The 25,335-nt window shown below is 33.8% G+C and overlaps 3 protein-coding genes across 3 annotated transcripts; 1 reads left to right on the forward strand and 2 right to left on the reverse strand.

Moving 5' to 3' along the window:
• On the reverse strand, nt 1–1,442 carry LOC113738522 (high-affinity nitrate transporter 3.1-like). Its single transcript, XM_027265761.2, has 2 exons — nt 1,187–1,442; nt 1–829 (listed from the first exon to the last, which is right to left on the reverse strand). Exons 1-2 carry the CDS (start codon nt 1,311–1,313, stop codon nt 342–344), a joined length of 615 nt encoding a protein of 204 aa, XP_027121562.1. The 5' UTR covers nt 1,314–1,442; the 3' UTR covers nt 1–341.
• Nucleotides 1,443–11,343: 9,901 nt separating this feature from the next.
• LOC113738830 (uncharacterized) lies at nt 11,344–16,937 on the forward strand. The gene is made up of 9 exons (XM_027266097.2): nt 11,344–11,869; nt 12,855–13,579; nt 13,892–14,106; nt 14,491–14,571; nt 14,704–14,790; nt 14,933–15,065; nt 15,147–15,218; nt 15,688–15,825; nt 16,585–16,937. The coding sequence occupies exons 1-9, from the start codon at nt 11,466–11,468 to the stop codon at nt 16,701–16,703; spliced, it is 1,974 nt and encodes a 657-aa protein (XP_027121898.2). The 5' UTR covers nt 11,344–11,465; the 3' UTR covers nt 16,704–16,937.
• A 1,337-nt stretch (nt 16,938–18,274) lies between these two features.
• LOC113738935 (uncharacterized) lies at nt 18,275–19,243 on the reverse strand. The gene has a single exon (XM_027266200.1). It carries the CDS (start codon nt 19,241–19,243, stop codon nt 18,275–18,277), a length of 969 nt encoding a protein of 322 aa, XP_027122001.1.
• Nucleotides 19,244–25,335: the final 6,092 nt, after the last annotated feature.

The following is a 25,335-nucleotide window of genomic DNA, read 5'->3' on the forward strand; positions in this document are numbered from 1 at the left end:
TGATGAATTAATGTTCATTATAACATCAATATTAAAGACTTAGTATATATCTATATTTCACTAGATATAAGAGTTTGAAGGTGTAAATTGTAGTATGCAACACTTTTTTGGGCAACAACAGGAAACTTGTATAATACTTTAAAGATAACATCAGGCACTTCTTTTCTCGATAGGACCTATGTATACTACTATTTAAAGATACAACTGGTGAGATTAATTCAAGGTTTAAACCTTCCAACTGGGATTGATCCAATCGTACCATGGCCATTGAAGTTAGAGGATGGTCCCTTGATGCATACAAAAGTTACAAACTTGGAAATTTGGAAAGAACCATTTTCTGATCATTTCTGCTGGGAAGCTTTGGCCTTTCTTTTCTCGATGAAGAAGAATCCAAACAAGGACACCACAGAGAACGCAGAGAAGCAGATGGAGGCTATATCCAGGGAAGTATGGCGGCCGGAAATCGCGTGAACCTCAAACAAGTTGGTAGTCTTATGAGAATCTGTGGTTTGGCCAAATCCTACCTCTTCTTCTGCAGAATTGTAAGCATATGCCCTCACAAAATATGTAGCAGTGGGAGTATCCCTCTCTACCGTCCAAGTGAATGTGTTGTTGTTAGAGGGATTGTATGGCTTTGTCACAATATTGAATTGGCAAGTCTTGTCCTTAGACAAATCGTCCACTGTCTTTCTCCATGCTCTATCCACTTGGCTGATAGGAGCATAGCAGAGCTTGACCTTAATAGTCTTGTAAGTTGAGTCTGTCCCCCGTGCAAAAGTATTGTTGTATGACCATGAAACTGTGATCTTGTCTTCTCCAGATTTTACAACTGTTTTCAATTTGGAATTTCAGAAAGTGAAGCAATCTAATGGAATTACAATCATTGATCTAATTGATGACCTCAAAGTGCAAACTTATCCAATCAAGAAATCAGATTGTTGATTTTTTTTTTTGTTACCGTGGGACATATATTTTGCCCCATGACAAAGGCTCAGACACAACACTGAAACATAACGTACAATGAATCATTCAACTAGTTCAAACGGACTTAATTAGAGATATGAATCTCAAATTTAAGTTCGACTGAAGCAATTTATGTTGTGCCAATTGTGATAACTTTGAGGTGTTACATTGTTGGTGTTAAGAACTACGTGTAAAGAATATAAAGGAAAATGAAATGTGATACCTTGTCCAGCTGCAGGTGAGGCGGTGACTACAAGAGTTCTCATAAGGGACGAAAAGGTCGCTCCATAACTAGTGGCTACCAAACAAGAAAGCAATATTGAGGACACGAGCAAAGCAGCACGAGCCATTGAGTCTTTGTATCTTCTTTCAAAGACCAAATGTTTAGGAAGCAAAAGATGATAGATAGAAGTGATGAAGACGATGCAACAGATGAAGAGATATGGATGAAGCTAGAGATAGCGGATGGAGGGTGCTTAGACTTTGAATATATATATAGATCTTTAGGGGTCTCCCAAGGAGAAGGGACATGTTTGAGTGTAAGTTGGAAATTGTCAAACAGCCTTAAGCTGGCTTTTACGTACAGGATATAGAGAAAGATGGAAATAAAATTCTATGCATCAGTTTAAGACTTTGTGCAGAGATAATGGTTTTTTAATGTGGTGAAATGGCTCTATAGCATGTTCAAAGGCTAGAGTTGCGTGAATTGGATGGTATGAATGAAAAAGACAATTTAGGAAGAATGTGTTTGGGATTCAGTTAATTGGTTGACTTTTATGCGGCTGATTCATATCCCTTAATGTTTAGAAGATGTTTAGAGTGGAAAGGATGAATAAAAAAAGAAACATTTCGCAATGACAATAACTCTCTCCTTTCAAGAGAAATGTACAAGACCTTTTGAGAATTGATAATCTTGAAGATTCAAACTCTATAAATTGTTCATTTGATTTTAGTTTTTTGAAATTATAGAGTCATAAGCTGTTTACTTTTTAAAGAAGTCCAAATATCAAAAGTTTGCTAAATTAAAATAAAATATCTACAAGTCAGAAACATCATCGGCAAAATGCAAAGAAATAAATTTGTATCGAGCAATGGGTTCATCAATTCTATTAACACTGCAAAGAACTAAAATTGAAGTTGTTTTTAGAGCTTGGCATTTCTTTAGTTGTGTTTGCTCCAATTTAGAACATTTTGTATAGGTTAGAGGCATTAGAATTTTACTGTATGTTTTCTTTTGGTTGTAAATGCTTGGAGATATTCCAAACTTTTGTACTCGTTCTTGCCCATCAATAAAATTCTGGCACTTATATATATATAGGATAAAATATAAAAAATCCCCCTATAGTTAAGTTAACCTAAAAAAAGGTCCCTTAGAGTTTCAAATCATACATTTCGCACCTTCATGATTTGAACTAATTTGAAATAGTAACAAAAATCACCAAAAGTAACGGAGGCTAACAAAATGACACAATTATCTTAATATATATAACTAATAAAAAGCCTTCTAACAACCATCCTATTAAGCAAGCTTATGAAAAAAACCTCTTGTGGTTAAATCAACCTACGAAAAAACCCCCTATAGTTACATGTTGTTGACACCACCATTCTCCATTTTCTACTGCCACCTTCCACTTGGTCACAACCCCTATCCCTCTCCTTTTGTCTCCTCTTCGTTTACCTCCCTTGCACCGGTTCCCTCCCATTGTGGCCCTCTTTCTGCATCTCTTCACCTCTTTCCCTTGACCAATCTATCACAAGAGGAAGGGAAGAAGATGCAGGGAAGAGGCAATTTGATTTGCGACCTCTTACCTACACCCTTTTCTCTCTCCACCGCAACTAGTTATGGTCACTGAAAGGAGAGAAGGTGTGGGGAAATGGCTGTGAGGGGATGAGAAGGAGCAGAATGCTGAAGAGAGGAGTGGAGAAAAGAGAAAGGGAGAGAAGGAAGAAGGAGAGTAAAGGGGTGGTGATAGAGGGGAGAATGGCGGTAGAAGGTGGGAAGTGGTGGTGGCAAGAGGTGAGGGTAGTGGTGGCGGAAGAGTTGAGAGTGGTATTTTATTTTTTGTATAGAAATACGATGAGTTTATTTAGGAGTTTTTATTTATTTATTTTGTGAATAGGAATAAGGTAAGTTATATTTGAACGTTTTTATTTATTTATTTTGTATATAAAAATAAGGTGAGTTTTATTTGAAAAATTTTATTCATTTATTTTATGTATAAAAATAAGATGAGTTGTATTTGGGAGTTTTGGATTGTTTTTGAAAAATTTATGACTTCTAAAGTGTTTCATAGGTATATCAGCTAACCATTTGTTTTAAAAAATTATTTTTCATGTTAAGTAATCTCAAACTCGTTAATTTAAATGATTTTTGTCGAATTTTCACATTAGTTTAAATCACGAGGTACTGGATTGTATGATTTGAAACTATAAAGGACTTTTTCTGTAGGTTTGTTTAACCATAGGGGCTTTTCTGTATTATAACTTTAAGGGTATAATATGTATATTAACTTAAAATTTGTTTATTTTTAGTACAAATACTCGCAACAAAGCACGTGTATTTCAAACTTGTTAATTCAAATGATTTCTATTGCTTTTTAAATTAGTTCAAACTACAAGGTACAGGAGTGTATGTTTTGAAACTATAGGGGATTTTTTGTATGTTCGTTTAATTTTAAGAGGTTTTTCTATATTTTACTCAGTGCATACAAATGACAAATCTGTATTGGGCCACACAAAAGCATAGAAAGAGGAAACACTATTTAAATGGGAAGACATTTCCTTTAACAATTTTTTTTTGGGGTCATATTGAGTCCGAATTTAAATTACCGAGTTGCCAAGTCCCAAGGATGTAGAGCTGCAATACCTATCGTTTTAAAGAATTCTACTAGGCCTTGAACTTGATTAAGCATAATTGCATAAGCATTTTGTTTTTGTCCCCTAGCGCATTGGAAGGAGCAAATTACAACAAAATCGGGAGGATTTAGCATATACCAATCACCAAAGCAGCACAAATGCAACTTGGCTGCATCACTGCAACTTGGGAAATGGGATGTTTGACATCGTAAACGGATCAAATCTACTCCAACTTTTAATTGTCAGACTGGATTCAAAATTTTGTACTCGAACTCAATTTCGACCTTGAATTCTACATGAGTTTAAAGTTTAAGGTTGAGCTCAATTCAATTCAAATTCCACTTGAAAGTTGAATTTTATTTCATACAATTTATATATAATATTAAACAAATGTTAGTGGTAATTTATTGAAAAAATACCTCGTTCTTATTGAGCCTTAATGAATCACAAGTTTACAACTTCAAACTCGATTTGATAAGTTAATTGAATTCTAATTTTGGTTCAACTTCGAGCTTGAAGTAACTAAAATCAAACTCATAATGAAATCTTGATAAATCGAATTATACGGTAAGGGCATAATTCATTTACCCCTTGCACGCTCATGTGTGTTTCTTAATGAATCACATGTTTACAACTTCAAACTCGATTTGATAAGTTAATTGAATTCTAATTTTGGTTCAACTTCGAGCTTGAATTAACTAAAATCAAACTCATAATGAAATCTTGATAAATCGAATTATACGTTAAGGGCATAATTCATTTACCCCCTGCACGCTCATGTGTGTTTCATACATTTTTGTGATTTTAAAGTGGAAGGGGGGCTGAGAATCAAACATGTGTGCTGAATCATGATGACATAGTTGTGGTCAACTAGGTTAACCTATAAATCGAAAGTCAACCATTGTCTTCCACGACAAAACCAACGAAGGAAACTTCAAATGCTTACCTCATGAGCATATCAAGAAGATTGAAATGATTTAGGGTCATTGCCAATTTATGAGTCATCTGAATTGGTTTATTCAAAAAAAAAAAAAAAAAGAGCGTACCTTTCAAACACAAATTGATGAACAGAATATTGAGAAAAACATATACCAGATATAATATATATATAGTTGTTGCTTAGCTTCCACGATATGTCGAAACCTTACCGGCACAGAATATATTGCTTAGTTGATATCCATAATAACGGGAAGAAAACTCAAGAAAAACTGGTCTAAGGATTTCGAATTGGGCTTTAAAACCAAAATCATTTCATAGTTGATGAGGTTATTACTGTGTATTTTCTTGCAATTGAGTGAAGGGACAGATTCATGGAAGTAATCAAGAAAATTTGTAATTGACTGTACGGAAAATTTCGTGCATGCTGCAGGTTGACTTCAGCAAGCAAGCCACCTGCTCTTGTAGCCATCATCACAGGTCCACATGACACATCAAAATTAGATAAAAACTCAAAGTCAACGGAATGATTTAGTAAATGATGATGTTCATTATTTCACTCAAAAACAGGTTCTTATCACTTAGATCATGGCTTTATGGTTGTTGGAACCTTTATCATAAAAATCTTCTCACATTTTTTTTTTCTGTTTTGTAAATTAACTATATTCTAAGATACCATCAGATGAAAATTTTCATAGAAAAGAGCTGAACATTAATGTTCAAGATGGCTTGGAAGTTATAAGTACCCTCCACTCCTCTCAACAGGATGATGAAGCAAAAAGATGAATGATAATGGAAGCATGCTATGGCTGCTGTTTTATTATTATGCAATTTCTGCTTTAATTACTTATAAAAGAAGAAGTCAGAATTCAAATGGAAAGGGCAAGGACATTGTTAAACAACACACAACATCAACAATTGAAAAACTCATGGCACCTAATTAGCAGCCCAGGGCAGTTATCTGGTTACTGTACACGAAGAAGTTGGTATATGCGGCATAGAATTAGTGATATATGGAGGATGCCAAAAAAAAAGCATCTCTATTGCCCTTCTGTTTCAACAAGTTCCTGGTTCATACTCTAAGTTTTTTTTTTCCAAATTTTTTTTGGAGGGTGGTTGGCCAAAAACCTTGATAGACAAAGTGTTCAAAATAAAAGTTTTAAGCGTGTCACTGGAGGATGCACATTTTCTATAACTCTGAAAATTTGCATCCAATGGCACTCTTAACAATGAATAGTAGAATCCAAGTGATTGCTGACAGACTAAATTGGGTTAAATGATAGAAAACAAATTGATTTGGATTGTATTTAATATGAAAATTAAGAAACCAAACATACAATAATCCATGCATGCATAATTAATCAAAATACTTTCTACACATATATGACTTTTATTTGAGTGAAAAAAGTTTGGGTGAGTTCGATTCCGATCATTACCACAGGTGAGGACAGGCCTCCGAAACTATAGGCCGGTTACAGAAGTACTTACAGATCGCCCATCAATACAAATCTCACATTGGTAGCAGAATTCAAACACACGACCTTTCGTGAAAATGTGACTCGTCCTTGATAATTGAGCAAATTTATGTTCGCCTATATATAACTAGTATATATTTCTGCCTTAACATAGTTGTTGCTTAGGATCCATGATCTATTAAAGTCTTAGGTGCAGGTAAATCATGAAAGGGTCAGCTGGGCAGGTTCATGTACGGAATGCTAAAGAGTTTACTGTACTTTTTTAGGTGAATGTACGAAAATAATGACCAGCACGTGCATCTTGACTTGTCTTGTGATTATGTAACAATCTTCCTTGACCCTTCCTCTTGTATTGATCACCACACGACACATCAAATTAAAGAAATTAAAGAGGCTTGATTTCTTCAAGAAAAAATGATTATACATGCTAAGGTTTTTGTCACTTATATCACGGCTTTTAGATTGTTGCCTCATTCATTTTGAAAATTTTGCAGTTGAGGGTTTGATACGGATCTTCATGCTTGTCAAAGTTGAAGGTTTGATACGGATCTTGTTGTTTGTCAAAGTTGAATCACATGAATAGATACAAAGGTTTGGAAATGCTGGTATATATTGTACTTAAATCTGTCAAGAGTCTCAGTGGTTTTGATCCAGTCCAACATGAAAGAAATTTTAAGTCATTAGTAGTTTTGATTCAATCCAACTTGAAACAAATTAATCTTCCAAGTATAATTCTGCAGTGAAGTTTGACATTGGAGTTTTTAAGCATGTTTCCAACTAGCAAATACCTTCAGTTATCTCCCTTTTTTTTTTTTTTTTTTTATAAAACAAGAGAGGCACTCAGTTTTTGACCCTTAAATGCTATCAAATTTTCAAAATGGACTGTTGTTAATTCTTCTTCTCACCAGCTGCTCCAAATCCTCTCATTTTTCTGTCTAGTTTAGCAGTTAATTTCTCTCTTTCTTTTTATACATTTTGCACTTGTAAAAGATTTAGATACCAGTTTCCAAAAATTTCAACTTAAAAACTATTTTTGGTTAATATTATAAGTTGGGAATTTTTTCTGTACGTGATTTTATCTTTCTTTTTTCTTACAACATATTATGGTGGCATTTGTTTTATTTTTTTTTTGTTTTTCCTTTTTCCAGTCACAACATGAGAGGGAACATACATTTTTTTAAAAAAGGAAAAATCGAATCCCTATCTCATAGGTATTTTTATCTAATTCAAAGATACTCTTTGTACTGATAAACCTGTAGGCTGTAGCATGGACTATTACTCTAGAGACTACAATGGCACAAAGATAACATAAGGGACTATACTGCGAAACATGCCAAGCATTAGGGACTATATTGTAAAACACATTAAGTGTATTAATATCTTTGGACTAACAAATACTTCAACTGTTAAGAACCGTTAGAATTAATCATTAGGGACTATATTGCAAGACACATTGAGTGTATTACTGTCTTTGGACTAGCAAATACTTCGACCGTTAAGAACCGTTCGAATTAATCATTAGTAAAGTGGCAAAACAATAACATTAGGGACTGTACTGCAAAATACTACAAACATTGGATGGAGTTATTGCGAATATGACCTAACCCGCGAATTTTTGACAAAGAAACGAAGACGCTGTGGAGGTAATGAAGATATTTCTCCTCTTTAGGAAATGTTTCTTAGGAGGCATTTGATAAAAACTTAAATTGAAATCTAACGATTGAAATTTGAGTACTGAAATCTAATTTGCAATCAAGCCTGTTTGATAACCTATTGAATTCGAGCACGGAATTAACATAAAAAATTTATTGTACGTATATTATATAATTTAATACTAGTACCTTGTTTTATTATTATAGTAAATTAGTTTTTTTAAATATCAGCCATGATATTGTTAAACTAAAATTCTAGTATAAAAAACAAATTTATGTATGTGTTTATATATCCAAATTTGTGCCTGAGAAAAAAAATGCATGTCTATGTTTATATTAAGCAAATTATGTTTGAAATAAAAAATGTTAAACAACGTGTGTTAATCTGTGTGAGAGTGTGTGTATACGTGTGAGAGAGAGAGAGAAAGAGAGAGAGCTGTGAAAGTGTATGAGTGTGTAAGAGAAAAAGAGATTATGTATGTATGTTGAAAGTACATGATAATTAAGTGGCTCTTAATAAATTCAGCAAATTGATTAATCAAACTTTACTTAAAATTTTGTATAGAAATTAAGTGGCTCCTAATAAATTCACAAGCAAGAAAATTTTATTGTCAAACAAACTTAATAGAAAAAAACACTTAATCTGTTAAAAGTTTAAATGCTTAATAAAATTATCAAACAATGCCTTAGTTTTGTTCTTCCATTAACTTTCCAAGTATTACCCTTTTAAAAATAAGTTGCATCTGATTCTTCAAACAAGATATATGTAGTGCTCCATAATAAATGTAGTGTAGCATATGGCATCTATATTGAACCAAATAAAAGTTAGACACAAATAATTTTGCAATAAAGATTTTTCAAATGGACCTTCTTGTTGTTTTTTAATCTTGAGACAATAGGTGAATCACATAAATGTATACACATGCTCGTAAATAGTCTAGTATTTCCTGCACTAGAAATTGTTGAGAGTTTCAGCAATTATGGTCCAATTTAACTTGAAACAAATTGATCACTCCCAACTCATCTATATCATTGGATGGAAACTTTTTTAAGAGGACTAGTACACCTTCTATACAGTCGACCCTATTCTTTTTAAAAAATCTTTAGTAGCTCTCTATCCAAACGGGAAAATGTAGGCAAATATCTATGGAAAGTGCTGGACTAATTTACTTAACATATTGTTAGTGGTGGGGTGATCTGTTAAAAACATTAGGGTTTTTGATTGTTCAAGATGAAAGTTCTTCAAGTTTTTAAGTGAGAATGTATGAAAGGAAAAAGAAAGAAGAATGGGATGCTAAGGAGAATAGTCCAAATAAGAGGAACTACTTCTTCTTTAGATCGAAGGGTTTATATATCTTCAAAAAGTGAGTATTCATGAATGAATCTCAACTAACCAAAAAAAAAAAAAAAACAGACATTAGAGAACATTGTTTATGAAATTGTCGAGGACAAAAGGATATCCTAAAATGATCCAAAAAATAAGAGGACAAATCCCTCTTTTGGATGTACACATGATTATATGATTATATTACTTTTCTGCTAAGAGGGGAAAAAAACAAAGGCTGAACCAAAACTAGGAACTCTGTCGTTGGCAGGTTATCTGACTCGAAGGATCAACCCTAGCAAATAGAATTTTCCATAGCCCTTTCCTTGCTGGCATGTCTCATTATTTTCTCCAGTGATATTAGGGGGTTTGGTAGGAGCTCTCTAAGCTGCCTACCCCACTTCTAAAAACAGTTCTCTATTTCTTTGAGGAGGCAAATGGAATAATAGATGAGTAAATAGTCCTTCAGGTACCTAGAAGAGAAGTAGGAATTCAAGAATAAATCCTCCTATATATATGAATATGGTATCGGTCCACGGAGAAAGTTTTTTTTGGTCACGAACTCTCTTTTCAAGGCCTATTGCAAATTTAGGCACCAAATGAATTAACCTTTTATCAATCATTAATGAGACAAGTCTTTTTACATTTTTCTACCTCAAATTAGCAGCAGCACCAAGTGATCATGCTTTTCTGAATCGAGGAAACACTACAGTTGCATAATTCCAACATATTCAGGACGAAATTATTCGGGAGAAACTCAAGACCAATAAATCGTTTTAAAAATTCCTCCAATTTGTTTTCTAGTACATCAAAAAAAAAAAAAAAAAGAAGTTAAGCAGCCACATACTTTAAAATTTGCATAAAATCTTTGCTAGCTTGGATATGATTTTCCTGCATGCAAGTTGCAACCGCTGGTATTTCCTTCAAAGCATAATGTCAATTGACTAGAAGTATAGAATTCTTCAACCCTATTAAATTAAATGATCGACCTAATGCTTCATATTTCCATACGAATTCAAGTTCCCTAGACTGTATTCATCTGTGGATGCTGCAAATGATGATTTTGGCAACGACTAGGGACAGTTTATGATGATAATTGTACACAGAAATTAGGGAAAAATATATACAATTATGTTTTTAATTGTGCCATATAGGGGTGGCAATTTTCGACACGACCTGAAAACACGACACGAACCTAACACGAAATTAATAGGTTTGGGTTGAGGTTTCGGGAATTCGGGTGAGAATCGGGTTGAACCCAAAGAACCCGAAAAGAAAACAAGTCGATTTCGAGTCAACCCGTGGTGACCTGATATGACCCGATATGACCCGTTTACGAATTAAAAATAATTTAATAAACATAAAAATAATTTTATCTAACTAAACTAAGTTATTCTTTTTTTCAAAGGCATTAATTACTTAATCCTAAATGAAATTATTTAATTTGTGTGAAGTTGAAATTATTATATTTTTTTTTACTTTTATATTGTTTTAATTTATTTTATATTTTGTTTGGGATAAAACACTTTTACGGTGTTTAATTTATTTTAGATTTGGTTTGAAATTATTTATTTAAATTTTTATTACTTGATTATGTAATTAGTTTTGTGAGAAATTAATTTTATTAGAAATTACAGTGATAAATTAAAATTAAATTTCGGATCATTTCAGGTCGACCCGCCAACCCGTCAACCTGAAATTTTCGGATTCGGGTCAATATACCTGACCCATCACGGGTTGACGGGTCGGATTCGGGTCAATAGATTTTCTGACGGGTCAGGTCAACCTGATTTGGCCCCGAATTGCCACCCCTAGTGCCATACGATACATTTGTTACCATTCAAAATTCTCCTTGAGCTCTTTATCCAAAATATTTCAAACGTCAATGTCAATAACATTGATGTCTTTGACGACCTGGGTCGTCGTCTTTTGATTTCTTTAATTAGCAACAAAATGCAGCCAAGTTTTGGACTCGAAGGACATTGGAATTGGTATTCTTGTGACAATGTCGTATAACTACAAACAGAAAAGACACAAATTTAATGCCGGCCAAATTTTACAATGCTTCTATGAGTTTAATTAACTTAATCAATGTCTCCAAAACTATATGAATCATTATCCTTGCTCTTTCAGCCAGGAATTCGCCCATCACCTTCCTCTTGCCAATAGTCTCCTATCCCTTTATTCGTCACTGTAATGTGTGGAATGTGCTAGCTAGGCCCCGAATTTTGGCCCGACGCACAAAAAAAGTGGGAAGAAATGGAGAGAAGGTTCAACAGAAACTTGTCGAACAACGTCAGAGGGGGGTCGTTAGGTCTGCAAAAGCAAGTATTAGAGAATAGGCGTAATCGCAACGAAAATGCCCCCGACCTGACCGATTTTATGAATGATATGTTCTTTGGAACGGCTAACACAGAGAAAAAAGTGTACAATTTGAGGGGTGGTGAAGGTTTGGATGATGATTCAGATAGTTTTGACTCCAGCAGAAGAAGTGTTAGCAGTAGATCAACTCAGGAATGGCTTGAGGAAGCTAAGAGGATGGTTGCTCAATCTCCTGCTAGGTGTGAGTCACCTTCCAGGCTTGTTGGCTCCCCTCGGTTTGCCACTGCTCAATCAACAACTCTTCTTGATAAAAGAGACCCTCTTTCGAGATCTGCTAGAAGGTAACAATAATATTTTGTCCCTTGATCATTTTTCGTGTCAAATTCAAGAAATGGTTGAATTAGGATTGCTGTTGTTTTCAGTTTTCATGCATGTTGATGCCTTTCTGAGCTTTTTCCCTCTTGGGCTTATTCAAAGAAATTTAGTGCTAGGATTTTAAAGGTCCGTCTTGTATATTTATATACTTTGCCACATATGGTCCCTTTACATCTCGAAAAGGTTGTTTTTGAGAGTTGATAACCGGGTAATTGAACAAAATTAAAAATCACGACAAGATTAATATCGTTCTAGTTTGTTCAATCCGAAACAAAGACTAATTTAGTTGGACCTATTTGATCCAATGTTGGTTTCATCTCCAAAATCTTCTAAATTTCTTTCGACTCATCTTGGTCGCTTTACAACCCTAAAAAATGACATTTGAAAAGAATTAATTACCCCAAAATTCGAAAACAATGTACATATGATTTTGTTTTTCTTAATACAAGAGTGTTAGGGCGAATACAAATGATTACTTCTAAACAATATCTATGCAATATATAAAGTCAGACAGATAGCAGTCGGTGTAAATATTTTTTGTCATTTTTTAAACTTTCAATTTTATCCTTATAGAAACTCCTCAATTAGCTAATCATATTTTACTAACATAACTGTTTATAACTACCTTAAGTACTATAACTATCAAACTACTATATCCTTATAAATCAAAGTTCTTTTAATTAATTTATATAAATTGTATTTATGTGAAAAATATAAAATTCATATAATAGTAATTTATTTTAATTATTTTTAAATTACACACACATCATGTGTGCCCTTAACACTAGTTATAAGTATTCGAACAACATTCCACACAAATAGTGAAACAATGAACCTACCTACACAAATGATCTAATTTGTTGTGATTGAAAGAAATAAGCTTAAGCAGCGCATTAAGAACATAAGTTCCAAAAATTAGACTCAGATTTTTCCCTTTTGAAATGCATGCAGACATAGAACATTGGAGGGTGTCAGTGGAGAAATTCTCTCAAAATCAGCAAAACACAATCGCAATAAATCACAAGCCGATTTATACTCTCCATCAGAAGCAGAGGAATCCCCTGCATCAGCAATCCAAAAATGGTTCTCCAACATTCTCAAACCCCAAAATGGCTCCACCGTCTATCATAACCCCACAATCCCATCAGACCCCAGCCCTCCAAAACCAATCAACAATATAGGGTCCCCAACCCTTCCACCCCGCCAATTAACACCCAGAAAATCCCGGTTCCAGAAAGACATTGACGGATCTCAGCCACACTTGATCCCGCCTCCATCTAACTATCCGTTATCCAAACGAACTTTTAAAAGTCCCTCCAACATCAATCCTTCAGCTACAACAAATTTAGCAACCATTTTGGACACCCAATTGCTCTCTCCACCAAAGCATCTCGTGGAATCTGCTCAACGGAGATCGATTTCGGCGTCTACTTGCTCAGTACCGGAGACTCTGATGGCGTCCAACACGGCCGTGTCACCACAAAGAAGATCAGTATCGGTATTCCCCAATGACAGACCTTTGACTAGAGATAATTTGATTGAGCAATTGCAAGCCCAAGAATCGAAGAATCAAGCACTCAATAGATTTTTGAAAGAGCAGAGGCCGACAATGAAGAAAATTATGAGTGGAGAGATCAATGGGAAGGCCAAGATTGTGCTTTCTGGACCTTCAAACAGTTGAGTATAATTTCATTGCACTTTCATTTCCGAAGTAATTTCTTTGGTCTACTTGTTTTTGAAAAAGAAAAAGTTTTGGATACTTGTCATGTATGATATGTGGAACCTAAATTTTAAATATTATACGCTATCGAGCTCTAATTATGGACTTTTTGTTTGATGTATATTAGTGGAAGTTAGGTGTTACGTGTCCTAGATGACATGTATCTCATATCTTCTCGTTTCAAGAACTCTTTTTGAATTTGAATTTGAATTCTTGCCCTACAAAAATTATTCTCCCATACACCCTAAGGACACTTTGTTCGATGTAGGTACTAGTTCAATGGTGGCAGCAATATGTTATACATGGTTGATGGAGAATAGGATGAAGGCTGATAATGAGGGAAGAGGGAGTGAAGGAACTAATGGGGAATTACTGGTGCCTGTGATGAATATGAGGAGAGGGAAAATGTGGAAGCAGAAGCAAGCTGCTTGGCTTTTTCACCATGTTGGTATTGATGCTTCTGCTTTACTTTTCTCTGATGAGGTAATTCCCATTTGTTTCTCCTTGATAGTTTTAGTACTGAATGCCTATTTATTGTGTTCAGAAAACTAATTTCATGATCAAGAAAAAACAAGTAGCAACTGAAGGATTAGAAATAGATGATTCCACATTATATTGAAAAATCATGGTTGGCTAGCAATCAATTTTGGTCCATGTTACAGTTGTTTGAATTTTCAAGGTCCAATTGTTTTAGTCATTGGACCAACAAGTCTCTAGATAGGCCAGGATTCAACAATATATTTATATGAATGCTGGAATGTCTCTAGAATCAGACTGAAACACTGTGATATAATTGTTTATGCAACTTCATTCGTTGAACCCCTAGCAGAATGGTTCTCTGATTTTGTCACTGCCAAATGATGTCAGGTGGATTTGGAAACGTTAATGATGACTAAGAAGTTGAGCATCCTCATCATTGGCGAAGACATTCTCCAAAAAAATGGCGAGGTTAATTTTATTATGTAAATGAGTTCGAGTTGTGCCAAAAGGTGATTTCTGTTGAAAGATAATTCATGACCTGATTTTCTTCTCCTGGCGTTTTTCTTTTCTTTTCTTTTCTGTTCTGTTCCAAATCTGTAGGTTGGATCTGCATGTACCATTCTTACCGACAACTACTGCGAGGATGCCTATGATTTGCTCCAAACCCCCATGCTGAAGAAACTTCTGGTAAAGCTAAATGATTCTTTTCTGACATGGCTGCATTTGGTCTTTCCACTATGCTATACATATTTCTGCGCCTCTGAATTCTTTCAGGCACAATTGATTTCCATTTTTTGAGACAGTAAAATCATTAGCATCTCTTTGTCAGCTTGCAGGTATTCTATTAGACACACAAAACTTGAATCCATCTGCTAAGTTGTCTATGACTAGAGATTCAGAGGCAATTCAACTGCTCCTAGTAGGATCAGCTCCCACTTACAGAAATTCTCTATTTGATCAATGTATGTCCTACTTCACTTAACTACTGAGAAAAATTCATCATGGCAAAGTAATTGAACTGATAACCTTGGTTTTTCTTTCAGTGATGCAAGATCAAAGAGATGACGCTTTCTCTGGAGTTTTGCAGAAAAATTATGTCAAGCCTCCTACTGAGTGTAAGTCACTAGCTTTACTATCGTGGATCTCTACAGAATGCTTCCTAGTGTTTCTTTGTAGAATACCACAAAATTCTGCTTCAAAATTCCAAATGTCTCGTTGGCTTCATTAAATGGCATAGCTTGTGCGATCTTTTTCTTCGAGTTTGTAGCCATTTGCAAGTTATTGAAAGGACTTCACTTAGTTCACCGAAGTAAGACAAATACACAAGGATAAGCAGCAATATTACCATATCGTTGCAACTGTCTTTTGTTTTGTATTTGTGACTGTTCTTTTTCTCACCACCACTTGAAGATGGAGTGCTTGCATTGCAGTTCTTTTCATCTTAATGCAATGGCGTTGTACATTATGCTTATGCAAGCTTTATCGTTCCTCCCCAGTGCATATATTGTAGAGATGCACAATAAATTGCTCTTAACTGAAACGGTAATATCATTTCAATCTTAGACTTTTCACTGATGAATATAGGTAACAATAGCAAGGGATCAACACTAGATCAGCAAATTTCTGATAAAAATACTGATCAAGAAGGGGTAGCCCCAGTTGCAGATAAAAGTCCTAAGGACGCGCAAAATGCTAAAGCAAACACAGTGTCGCCAAAGCCAGGTAACTTTATTCTGTTGCTTTTCAATTTTTGTGTTATTTCTGCGCAATTTTAGCTTGGATTGTCCTTGCAACTTCTAGAAAGCAAGGAAATTTAAGTGAGGGCTGTTCATATGAATTTACACCTATGTTAATCAAGTAAACTCTATCGCAAACTTCTGTAAAGAACTGGTACTGATTTCAGAAATTTTCTGCTCTGAGAGCTTGTTTTGTTTCTATATGAAGTGCCCATATTGATGGTCCAAAAGATAATTACTAGTCATGGTTTCGAAAAATATCTATATTCTACTACGTAAAATTAGTATACAGATAAGTTTTCCATGTTAGCGAAGATCATCAGTGGCGCATTGATTAGTAAAATATAATCAGTCATGTGTTGATTATTACTGAAGATTATACAAATTTTCCATGTTATAATTATGAATGGTTAATAACTTTTGCAATGACATACGCTACATTCTCTTGTCAATGTCTGCTTTTCAAATGAGAATATTATTAATAAGAAGAGATATATTAAAGGCATTACGACAGATTGAAAAAACCCAAAAATTTATTCTTCTCAATTCCCACGGTGGTCCAACTGCAAGTAATAATAATCCTCCATAATGCAGTTTCTGAACCCAAAAAAAAAATGTTGCTCTTATGTACTGCACTTCCAAATTGTCAGTTCAATTTTTTTGATTCAACAAGTTCATGTATTCGGATCATATGTTTCTAGCTCATCAAATTGGCTGGTGACCATCATTTATTTCTTTTTAACAGGTAAACCTATACCAACACCTACAAAATCTCCTGCAGTAACACCAGCTAAAGCACCTGATACCAATCGTGGAAAGAATACTTTCTTCTTGGCAAAATGGTTCGGATTTGGCTCGAAATGAAAACAAAAGAGATCCATGTTGTCATTGAATTATCGGTGTGATGGTGTGCTGTTTAAAGTTTTATGATTCTTTGTGAAGCTGGTGAGATAGTTTTTAGAAGTTTGTTGTGGTTCTACAAATATATATATTTATTTCATACATATTTTTTTACCAAAGACAATATTGGGGCCAAAGTTGGTCAATGCTGTGATCAGAGTTTCTAATTGAAATTGATTTGTTCATTATTTATCTTTACTGCTGCTGCTAACTTGTAAGGTTCATTGGATCTTTTAAGGTGAAGACCCCTTCAATTGGTTGTGTATCCTTAGTTTTATCTTCCTTAGCTCAATATTATGTCAGGTGTGCAGTCAGTAGTAGGGTGCGGCATTTGGTAAAATTGAAGTATGAAAACTGAAATATAAAACATGAAATTTGAATTCATTAAATTATTGAACGGTTAAGTATTCAATTTGATATATTTGAATGTAATCACATTAAGTGGCAAGTGAACAACTTATCAGTTATTTTTAGGAACAAGTTTTGTCTAGAAAATTCAGCGTCACTTAATTCATTCAGATGTTCTATTTTTTGTTATCAAACGTATCTAAATATGTTAAAATCTTAATCTATTAAATTTAAATACCAAATCAGATTATCAAACATATCTTGCAATAATCAAGTGCGCTATCGATCTTTTCAGGTAGATATATCAGTAAGGCCAAGTAGTCAATGTTCATTTATGTCACTTGGTAGGTTTTCTTGGTGAAATTATTTGGGCCACAAAAGCAATGGTAGGTTTTCTAGAAAGGTAAAAGCTTTTGGGCCACAACAGCAATGGAACACTTCTTGTTTAGAAGCTTGTAATCTTGTATTGTTGAAGTTAACTAAATTGAACATCTTGAATTGTGAAGTTAATTTGATACCATATACATATCAAGAGCATGCCTCTCCACTCTACTTTTAACATATCATCCAATTTCAGCTGAAGAAGAGCTATAATTAATTGAAGGGGAAAGGTTAGGAATTAGTGTACCTCAGCACATTTATTTTTTTTTTCCGCTTTTCTTGTTTATTCCTTTCATTATCCTTTTTCTTTCTTTGGGTGGGTGTACAAGCTTTTCTAGTTTGTTATGTCATACACATGACAAAATGCTCCAAAATATGCATCACATTCACAATTGTTTGGCCAAATGAAGATATACAACGAAGTATGACAATATTGAAAAATATTCTGTATACAGAATTAAGAAATCACAAATATCACATCTAAGTGCTCACTTATCAAGGTCAGATCAAGATTGGCTGTAGGAAAACAATATGGAGATGCCTCTAGATGAGGAATAATTGGGCATGTATGTTGTGCAACCTGTCTTTTCCAATTATGCCACTTGTTCAATCCCAGCTGTAAACTAAATTCCAACCCCTCTTTGGACCCTACTTCCATGCCATGTGCTTGCCTGTTCTATCTCAATCCAGTCTTCATCCTCACCACATTCCACATTGGCCCGCATGACTTGAGTCTCATCTCATTTTCCCACGGCTCTTTGGCTTTGATGATAATCATGATAATGATGTAATGAATTAGCATTGGCCTAATTGTAACTCCAAGCATAGAGAAACAGGCAAAAATCAGATGAACCACTTGCACTAAACCCCTCCAATGAACCAGAACTCACTGTTTGTGAAGACAAGGAAGATGAAAATGGTGGAGAGGATGACGTTGATACTAATGAAGGAGATGATGATACCAATGTTGGTTTGAAGATGAACAGTGCATGCCTTAAACCAGGACTAAATAGCCAATCATGAACATCCCAATACACTTCTAATCTTACTTTATTCATTTTAATTGAATCATTGCCTCTGAATTTCCACTGCAGGTGTTTGACATGAATAACCAAATTCCCATCTATCCTTATCTCCATCTCAGGATCAACCCCATTTGGAGAATTTGCATTACTGAGGTTCCCACTGTTGTTGCTTCGGCTTTTGCACTCAATCGCAATCTCATGTATTCTCCCCTTCTCATGAAACTTAACTCTTGTCAAAAACTTCTTCTTACCAAATATATGTTCTTTCCTTGATACTAAAAGGGGATCAATAAGAGCTGGTCTGCAGCCTGTCTTCCTATAGCCATCCTTCTTCAAGTCACCAATAAGTAGCACAACTTCTTCATCATAAACTACTGCAACATAATACTCAGAGCTTGGCTCTGTCTCACCATTAAACTTTGCAGCCTTGAGATCCCAAAAGATGTCAACTGGCTTACCTTCAACAAGAAAGCGTTTTGATCCTTGTTTTCTCCAGAAGTACCATGGCTTCAGCTCAACTTTGCATGTATACTGGCTCTCTCCTTCAGGCCCTTCAACTGAAACAGAAAGGCCATGGAGTAGCAAATTTTTGCACCAAGTAATGGTGATTAACCTGCATTGATCTGCAATTTTTGTCCGATAAACTGACATGAAAACACTCTGTCCTGACCTGGTTACTCCAGCTGAATCATCCATCAGCTTCTCACTGGATGAAAAGCAGGCAGGAATGAGAACTTGGTCCTGCATCATTACTGACTGGAGCTTTTCAAAGCTTGAACACAACACTTCCGTTGGAAATGGAATTAGCCCACAAGATGAGGAAAATGAGGGGTTTGGAGAAGTATATTGACATAGACGTAGAAGAGATCTTAGTCACTAAATGTTATTCAGTTACAGATGCTGCCAAAGTTGTTCTTGGCAGCATTAATGAAACCTCAAAATAAACAACGTGTCTACAAACTGGCATGTAGATGGCAGATGAATAAGAGTGAGTGAAGAGCTACCCTTTTATATTGAATTATCATATGTCTTCTTACCTGGCATTATTTTAATTTTACCTGGTAGTATTATTGCTTTTTGTGTATCATTGGTTATTGGAGTATAATCTATTCAATATTCTTTTCAAGAAGACAAATTTTCTGAATCCAAGGTATGCTTGATTCTGTTAACAGTTAAAATACTTACTTCCGTGCATGGTAAAGATGCAGAGAAGCAATCTTCATCAGATTATGGGCATAGGTTTCTGCGTACAATTTCAACTCCCCTTCAATGCATGACAGCACATGTGTGAAGTTGAGGGTTAATGAAGACCAGTCAAAATTTATTAAAGGTAAAAGGGTTAAAGAAAAGGATGATAGTAACATAGAGTTTGTTTTCCAATGTGACACTTCAAACTTTTTATTAACCTTGTTTGGAAAGTACTACTGGTAGACAGTTGGCTGTACCAGCATATAACATAGTCAAATTTTTACTTAAATATCCACTTTTAAATGTTTGATTTCATCTTTCAAACTGTGTAATCCTAATACAATTCCAATTGATGAATAACATATAAAGTTAGAGTCAGTTTATAATATTGAATATGTAATACCATCAGATTGCAATTTGATCACTTTGGCTAGGTCATGTATAGGCCTTATTAACTGCTTATCATTTAGGTTTAAGCTACATTCAAATGACAAATTAATTCAACCAATTTAGCCATTTATTATCATAAATAATCTAGAGAAAGTCACTGACCCAAATTGTCAACCAATTTGTTGGAACTATAAAATGCAGATGGCAGTGGTTGCATGCAACTTTTATTGTTTGGTTGCCAAATGAACACAAGACAATCATCTTAAAGTGAAGGATTGAGAAGTTTGAAGCAATGAAAATCATAACATGTGTGTGACAGAGATTATATTGCTACATCTATCCTTGACCTAGATGGTGTAACAGGTAAGTAGGAGAGGAATCCATAGGGAATGGTACTGGCTGACTAAGTCTGTAAAATAAAGTGGTAGTTGCAGATCTGGTCCATGCTTAATTATCTTCTGAATTTAGTTAGCTAAGTTCAGGACAAACAGCAAACAAAAACTAAACGACCAGCAACTGTTAGATCTGTCCTTTCTAATGAAATCGGTAGTAGATAAACAGACAAAAATTGTGAAATCCCACGAAATTTCTACAGCTACTGATGTAGGTGGACATATTTTTCTTTGAATACTCCTTTTTAATTTAATTCAGGTTCCATTTCAGAAAGAGCAAGAAAGAAAGAAAAAAAGCTTTCACATGGTTGTTTCTTTTTTTTTGGACCATTATGACAGTTGATAGGGTTGGGGCTCTCGGGACTTGACCAAAACAATGTGGGGATGATTAATAATGGACTTATCTGTGTGGACGTACCAATTTTTGAAAAAACAAAATTAACAAAAAAACAGCAGAAAATTAGTTATCTAAAAGGAATGGAACAAATATGAAAAGGTGAAGCTACATGCAGTGCCTTCTAATGGTCCCTCTTCTCCAAACACATTTACATGCCATATGTTGTTAATAGGTAGACAAGTGCTGTGTATTATTTTCCCTTTTCAAAAGCTTTTGGTCCATGGCCATTGGTTTCTTTTCTTCTTTCTCATTCTTCAAACTCCAATAAATCCTACTCCTCCTCCTCCACTCAATATAAAGTTCCCACCCTCTCCATCAAAACAAAAAATAATAATGAAAACAAAAATAAACCCCATTTAAAACATAGAAACAAGATTATCTACTTATTTGTGTTTGCTATAGTCATTCTATCTAGTCATTCTAAAGTATGCTCATCAGCCTAATAAGTGATGATATTGGCACTCCAATTTTTATCATTAGCAATCCATTATTTCTATAGTTCTTATAAATAAATATGAAACAAGTATAGTGTCAAAGATAAGGGAAAACAATGGAGTTGTTATCTTTGCTGCTAGTGCTATAATTTCTGCTGTAAAATTATTTTACATGAAAAAGATTAATTCCAACAAAAAAAAGCAAAAAAAAAAAAAAAAACTTGAGCCTAGTTCCATAATGGTTTTCATTTTTCTATTTTTTTTAACTAAAAAAGAGAGGGCTTTCAGGTTCATTCATCCATTTTCGTGAAAAAAAAAGGATGAAAAAGATTTGACTCATAAAGGAATTGAATCCGTCTTGATGATGAAAATTTTCAAGTTTTCATAAGAGATTTGGATTTGTAATGTTCGAGATAAGGCAAGGGAAGACACAACAAACAGCAAATTGCAAAGGGATATGGTCCCTTGGCTGTACTGATAGTTCCCTGCAGCTTTGGTTAGTCCTAGAAGCACTCAATAGAATAAAGTTGAAGTCAAGAAAATGATGACCTAGGATTCCTTACATTATTGCTGTCTACAAATTTTCAATTGACCTTGAATCTGAACTAGTAATCAGGAAATCAAATATTAGATTTTATGTCATGTAGATGCATGAAAATTTGTACTACGAGGGAATTAGTCAACGCAAATTTGATGATTGACATGACTTTTATAGTTGAAACCATAAGCGTCAAATGATTGAGGGTGCATCAGTTAAGAAATCAATTGTATTTACTTTGGGCATGCTTTCGGTAGATTATAAACTAATTACAAATTCTGATTTTGAATAAGTAATTTTTGTGATGCTTTCGATTCTTTTTGTATTCTAATTACAGATTTTATAATGATCCAAAAATTAAAATTTATAATCACCCAAAAAATAACTTTTACTGATTTTGATTATTTTCCATAATCTGCTTTTATAATCAGATTTTGTAAAATCTAAAACAACGAGAACAAGGTCTTTCTCAACTAGTTTTGGAAGACACGTGCAATACATTTGGGCATGTTACTCTGTAAAATGATTATAGGTGGATTATGGAAATGACCAAGGAACTATAGAGAGTTATTTTGAAAATGATCAAGAAATTTATTTTCACAAGACACAAAACACTTGATTTTGTAGATATTCATATTACATAGTTTGCATTGCCTTCTTAACTTTAGTAAAAGTATACTTATAATATGTTAATGCTTAATTTATTTGAACTAGTCATCAAAGCATACTTTAACATGCGTACAGTTAATTAAAAAAATAATCATCAAAATCATTCTGCCATAAAAGTCTTTCTACTGGGTCAGATTCCTTTATATTCTAGAAGTTGAGAAGAATTCATGATTGTTATGTGAGAAGTTGTAAGTAATATCAGGGGATAACACAGATAACAGCGTGCATTATGAGGGGTTTTTTGAAATAGATTAGGAAAAATTTACCTATATAATTGAGAGTAAATTAGGAACTTTAAAAAGTGACACTATTGCCAAGAAGTAATACTATATTATCTAGATAATTCATGTTTGGTTCAGGACTTTGGGTTTTATATTTAATTCATTGCAGTTTAAGTTGCATCCCATATTTAGAGAACTAGTAAGGCCTGTATGCACAGCTAATGTCCACCCTAAAGTGTTCAAGGGTAACAAAATTTGAAGGATTGTCTATGAGTTGAGTGTCATGTGTAAATATATTATAAAGAGCATCTTAATGCATTGCTTTGGTTAATAAAGGGAAAAAATTCGTTGTAATGAAAAGCAAGTATTAACGCATAAATAAAATAAAATAAAATAGATAGGAAAAGTGTATATTGTGATTGGTGGCAATTCTAATTAGTTTATACAGGTTTAACTGGTGCTAAATATTTTAAGATAATTTAAAAAGTTGTTAAATATTAATTTATTAATGAATAAAAGTAAAAGAGAAGAATGTACAATGCATTTGGCAGCAATAATAATCTTTATCTTTGTAATAAGTCGCATTCAATTTTAAATATTTTTTCTGTTTTTGAAATTACATCCATTTTATTTATTTGCAATAATATAAAGTTGAAATAATTTAATAGACTTTTCAAACTCTAGATTTTGGAGAGATATAATTCAATTGGAGTACCATATCTCAAGTTATATTTAACAAATTAACTTAAGTTTTAATCGAATTTCAATATTCATCCCCAGAGTTTCCAATCACAAGTTACACAGTGTATATAGTTCAATACTAAATAGTTAGTAATAGTTTACTTATGAAACTTGTGAATATCAACGAAACTTAACCAGTATTTTATCAAACATTAGGCATTCTGGTTATAAGTGAAGTAACTAACTTGGAGTAAAGTGACAAGCAAAGCAAAAATTTTGAGTATCGAAAGTATTGCTGTAAAAGGAAAATGCAAAAAATGCAAAAGAAAGTATATGTTACTACAGCAAGATGTAAATGCATAGATTTGCCAAAGCAAAAAATAAGAAAAATTGTATTACCAAATGTGAGAAGACAAGAAAGTGAAGAAAGCTTTCTCTCTGCTGTATGAGAACGAGAAGGAAATAAAACAAGAAAAATATGAAGCACAATAAAAGTTGGAAGTGTATGTAAGGGTCTGTACTATACTATTCAAGGTTAGTTTGTTGATAATAATTTCATCTAAAAAGCTAGTTTATGAAAGTTAAATTAAACTAGTACTCTGTCTTTCAATCTAATGGTTATAAATAGATGAAGTATAATTGATAATTCATCAAAAATTTGACTTTCTTGTAAAGGATAACCTAACATTGAAGAAAATGTAAGTATCTAATTTGATTAGATAATTGAGAAAAAGTTGAGTAGTTGAATAATGATTATATTATATGACTTATGACTTATTACAAGCAAAGCAAAAGAAAAATATGAGAACCAAGCAATCTATAAGTTGACTTGTTGAATAATCTAATAATGTAATAAGTTTGGAAAACCATTTTTCTCTCCAAATTAGAACTTATAATAAATACTCCCTCTGCCTCAGAAAGTGTGTCGCATTTCGAGACTAGCAATTATCAACAGCGCAAGACTTTTAAATGATTTGCGTTTAAGTTCCAGTAATACCCGGCTTGACTTTCAATGTATTCATACATAGTTGAATGATAAAAAAGTCACAAGGTGTGATAAGACATGTGGGACCCAAAAGAATGAAATGTCTCCACACTACTTTAGAGGAAAGTGTCATGCACGATTGTTTAAGGAGGGCAACGGGGGCGGGGTTAGAGCTGCCTACAAATTCCTCCCGTCCCCGCCCCGCCCCGCTTCCCCCGTGGGGCTAATAAAAATCTGTTATATAATTTTATTATAATTAAATTTTAGCAAATAATTAAGTATTAAAATATCAACACATCACCAAATTATTATTCATTGTAATTTCACAATTGAAACTTATAAAAATAATCAAACAAAAGTTATTTGAATACAATCCAACATGATGAAATAAATACAACTAAAGCAGTCAAGTTTTCACTTTTTGCATAAATACAATCACTAATTCATTATTGTGCTTGTACTTTTTTTTTGAGAAAAAAATGTTATTGTATTAAGTGTAATTAGGGATTTAGTATAAATGTATTAGTAAATTTAGTATAACCAACCAATTAATAATTTGTATTAGTACATATATATAATTATTAGTATAATTGATATTATCAATTATATTACATATACTAATATACATTATGTAATACATATAACTAATAATATCATTATCATAAGTTTGTAACTAATTAAATTATATATTATATATATTTATATATTTATTTTTTTAAAGCGAGTGGCAGGGCGGGGGTTACACTCCCCCCCCCCCTTTCTAAGCGGGGGGGAAAAATTCCCCCTATCCCCGCCCCGTTAGCCCCCCGTGGGGCAGGTGCCCGCGGCCACCCACTACTATTGCCATCCTTACTATTGTTATTTGCATTTCACGTGGAAGTCATGAATTATTAAGTGCAGTGTTGGTACTTGGTAAGTGCATAATTGGGCCCACTAAAAGATAAGAA

Source organism: Coffea arabica, chromosome 4c (assembly GCF_036785885.1).
Source record: "Coffea arabica cultivar ET-39 chromosome 4c, Coffea Arabica ET-39 HiFi, whole genome shotgun sequence".
Lineage (NCBI taxonomy): Eukaryota > Viridiplantae > Streptophyta > Magnoliopsida > Gentianales > Rubiaceae > Coffea > Coffea arabica.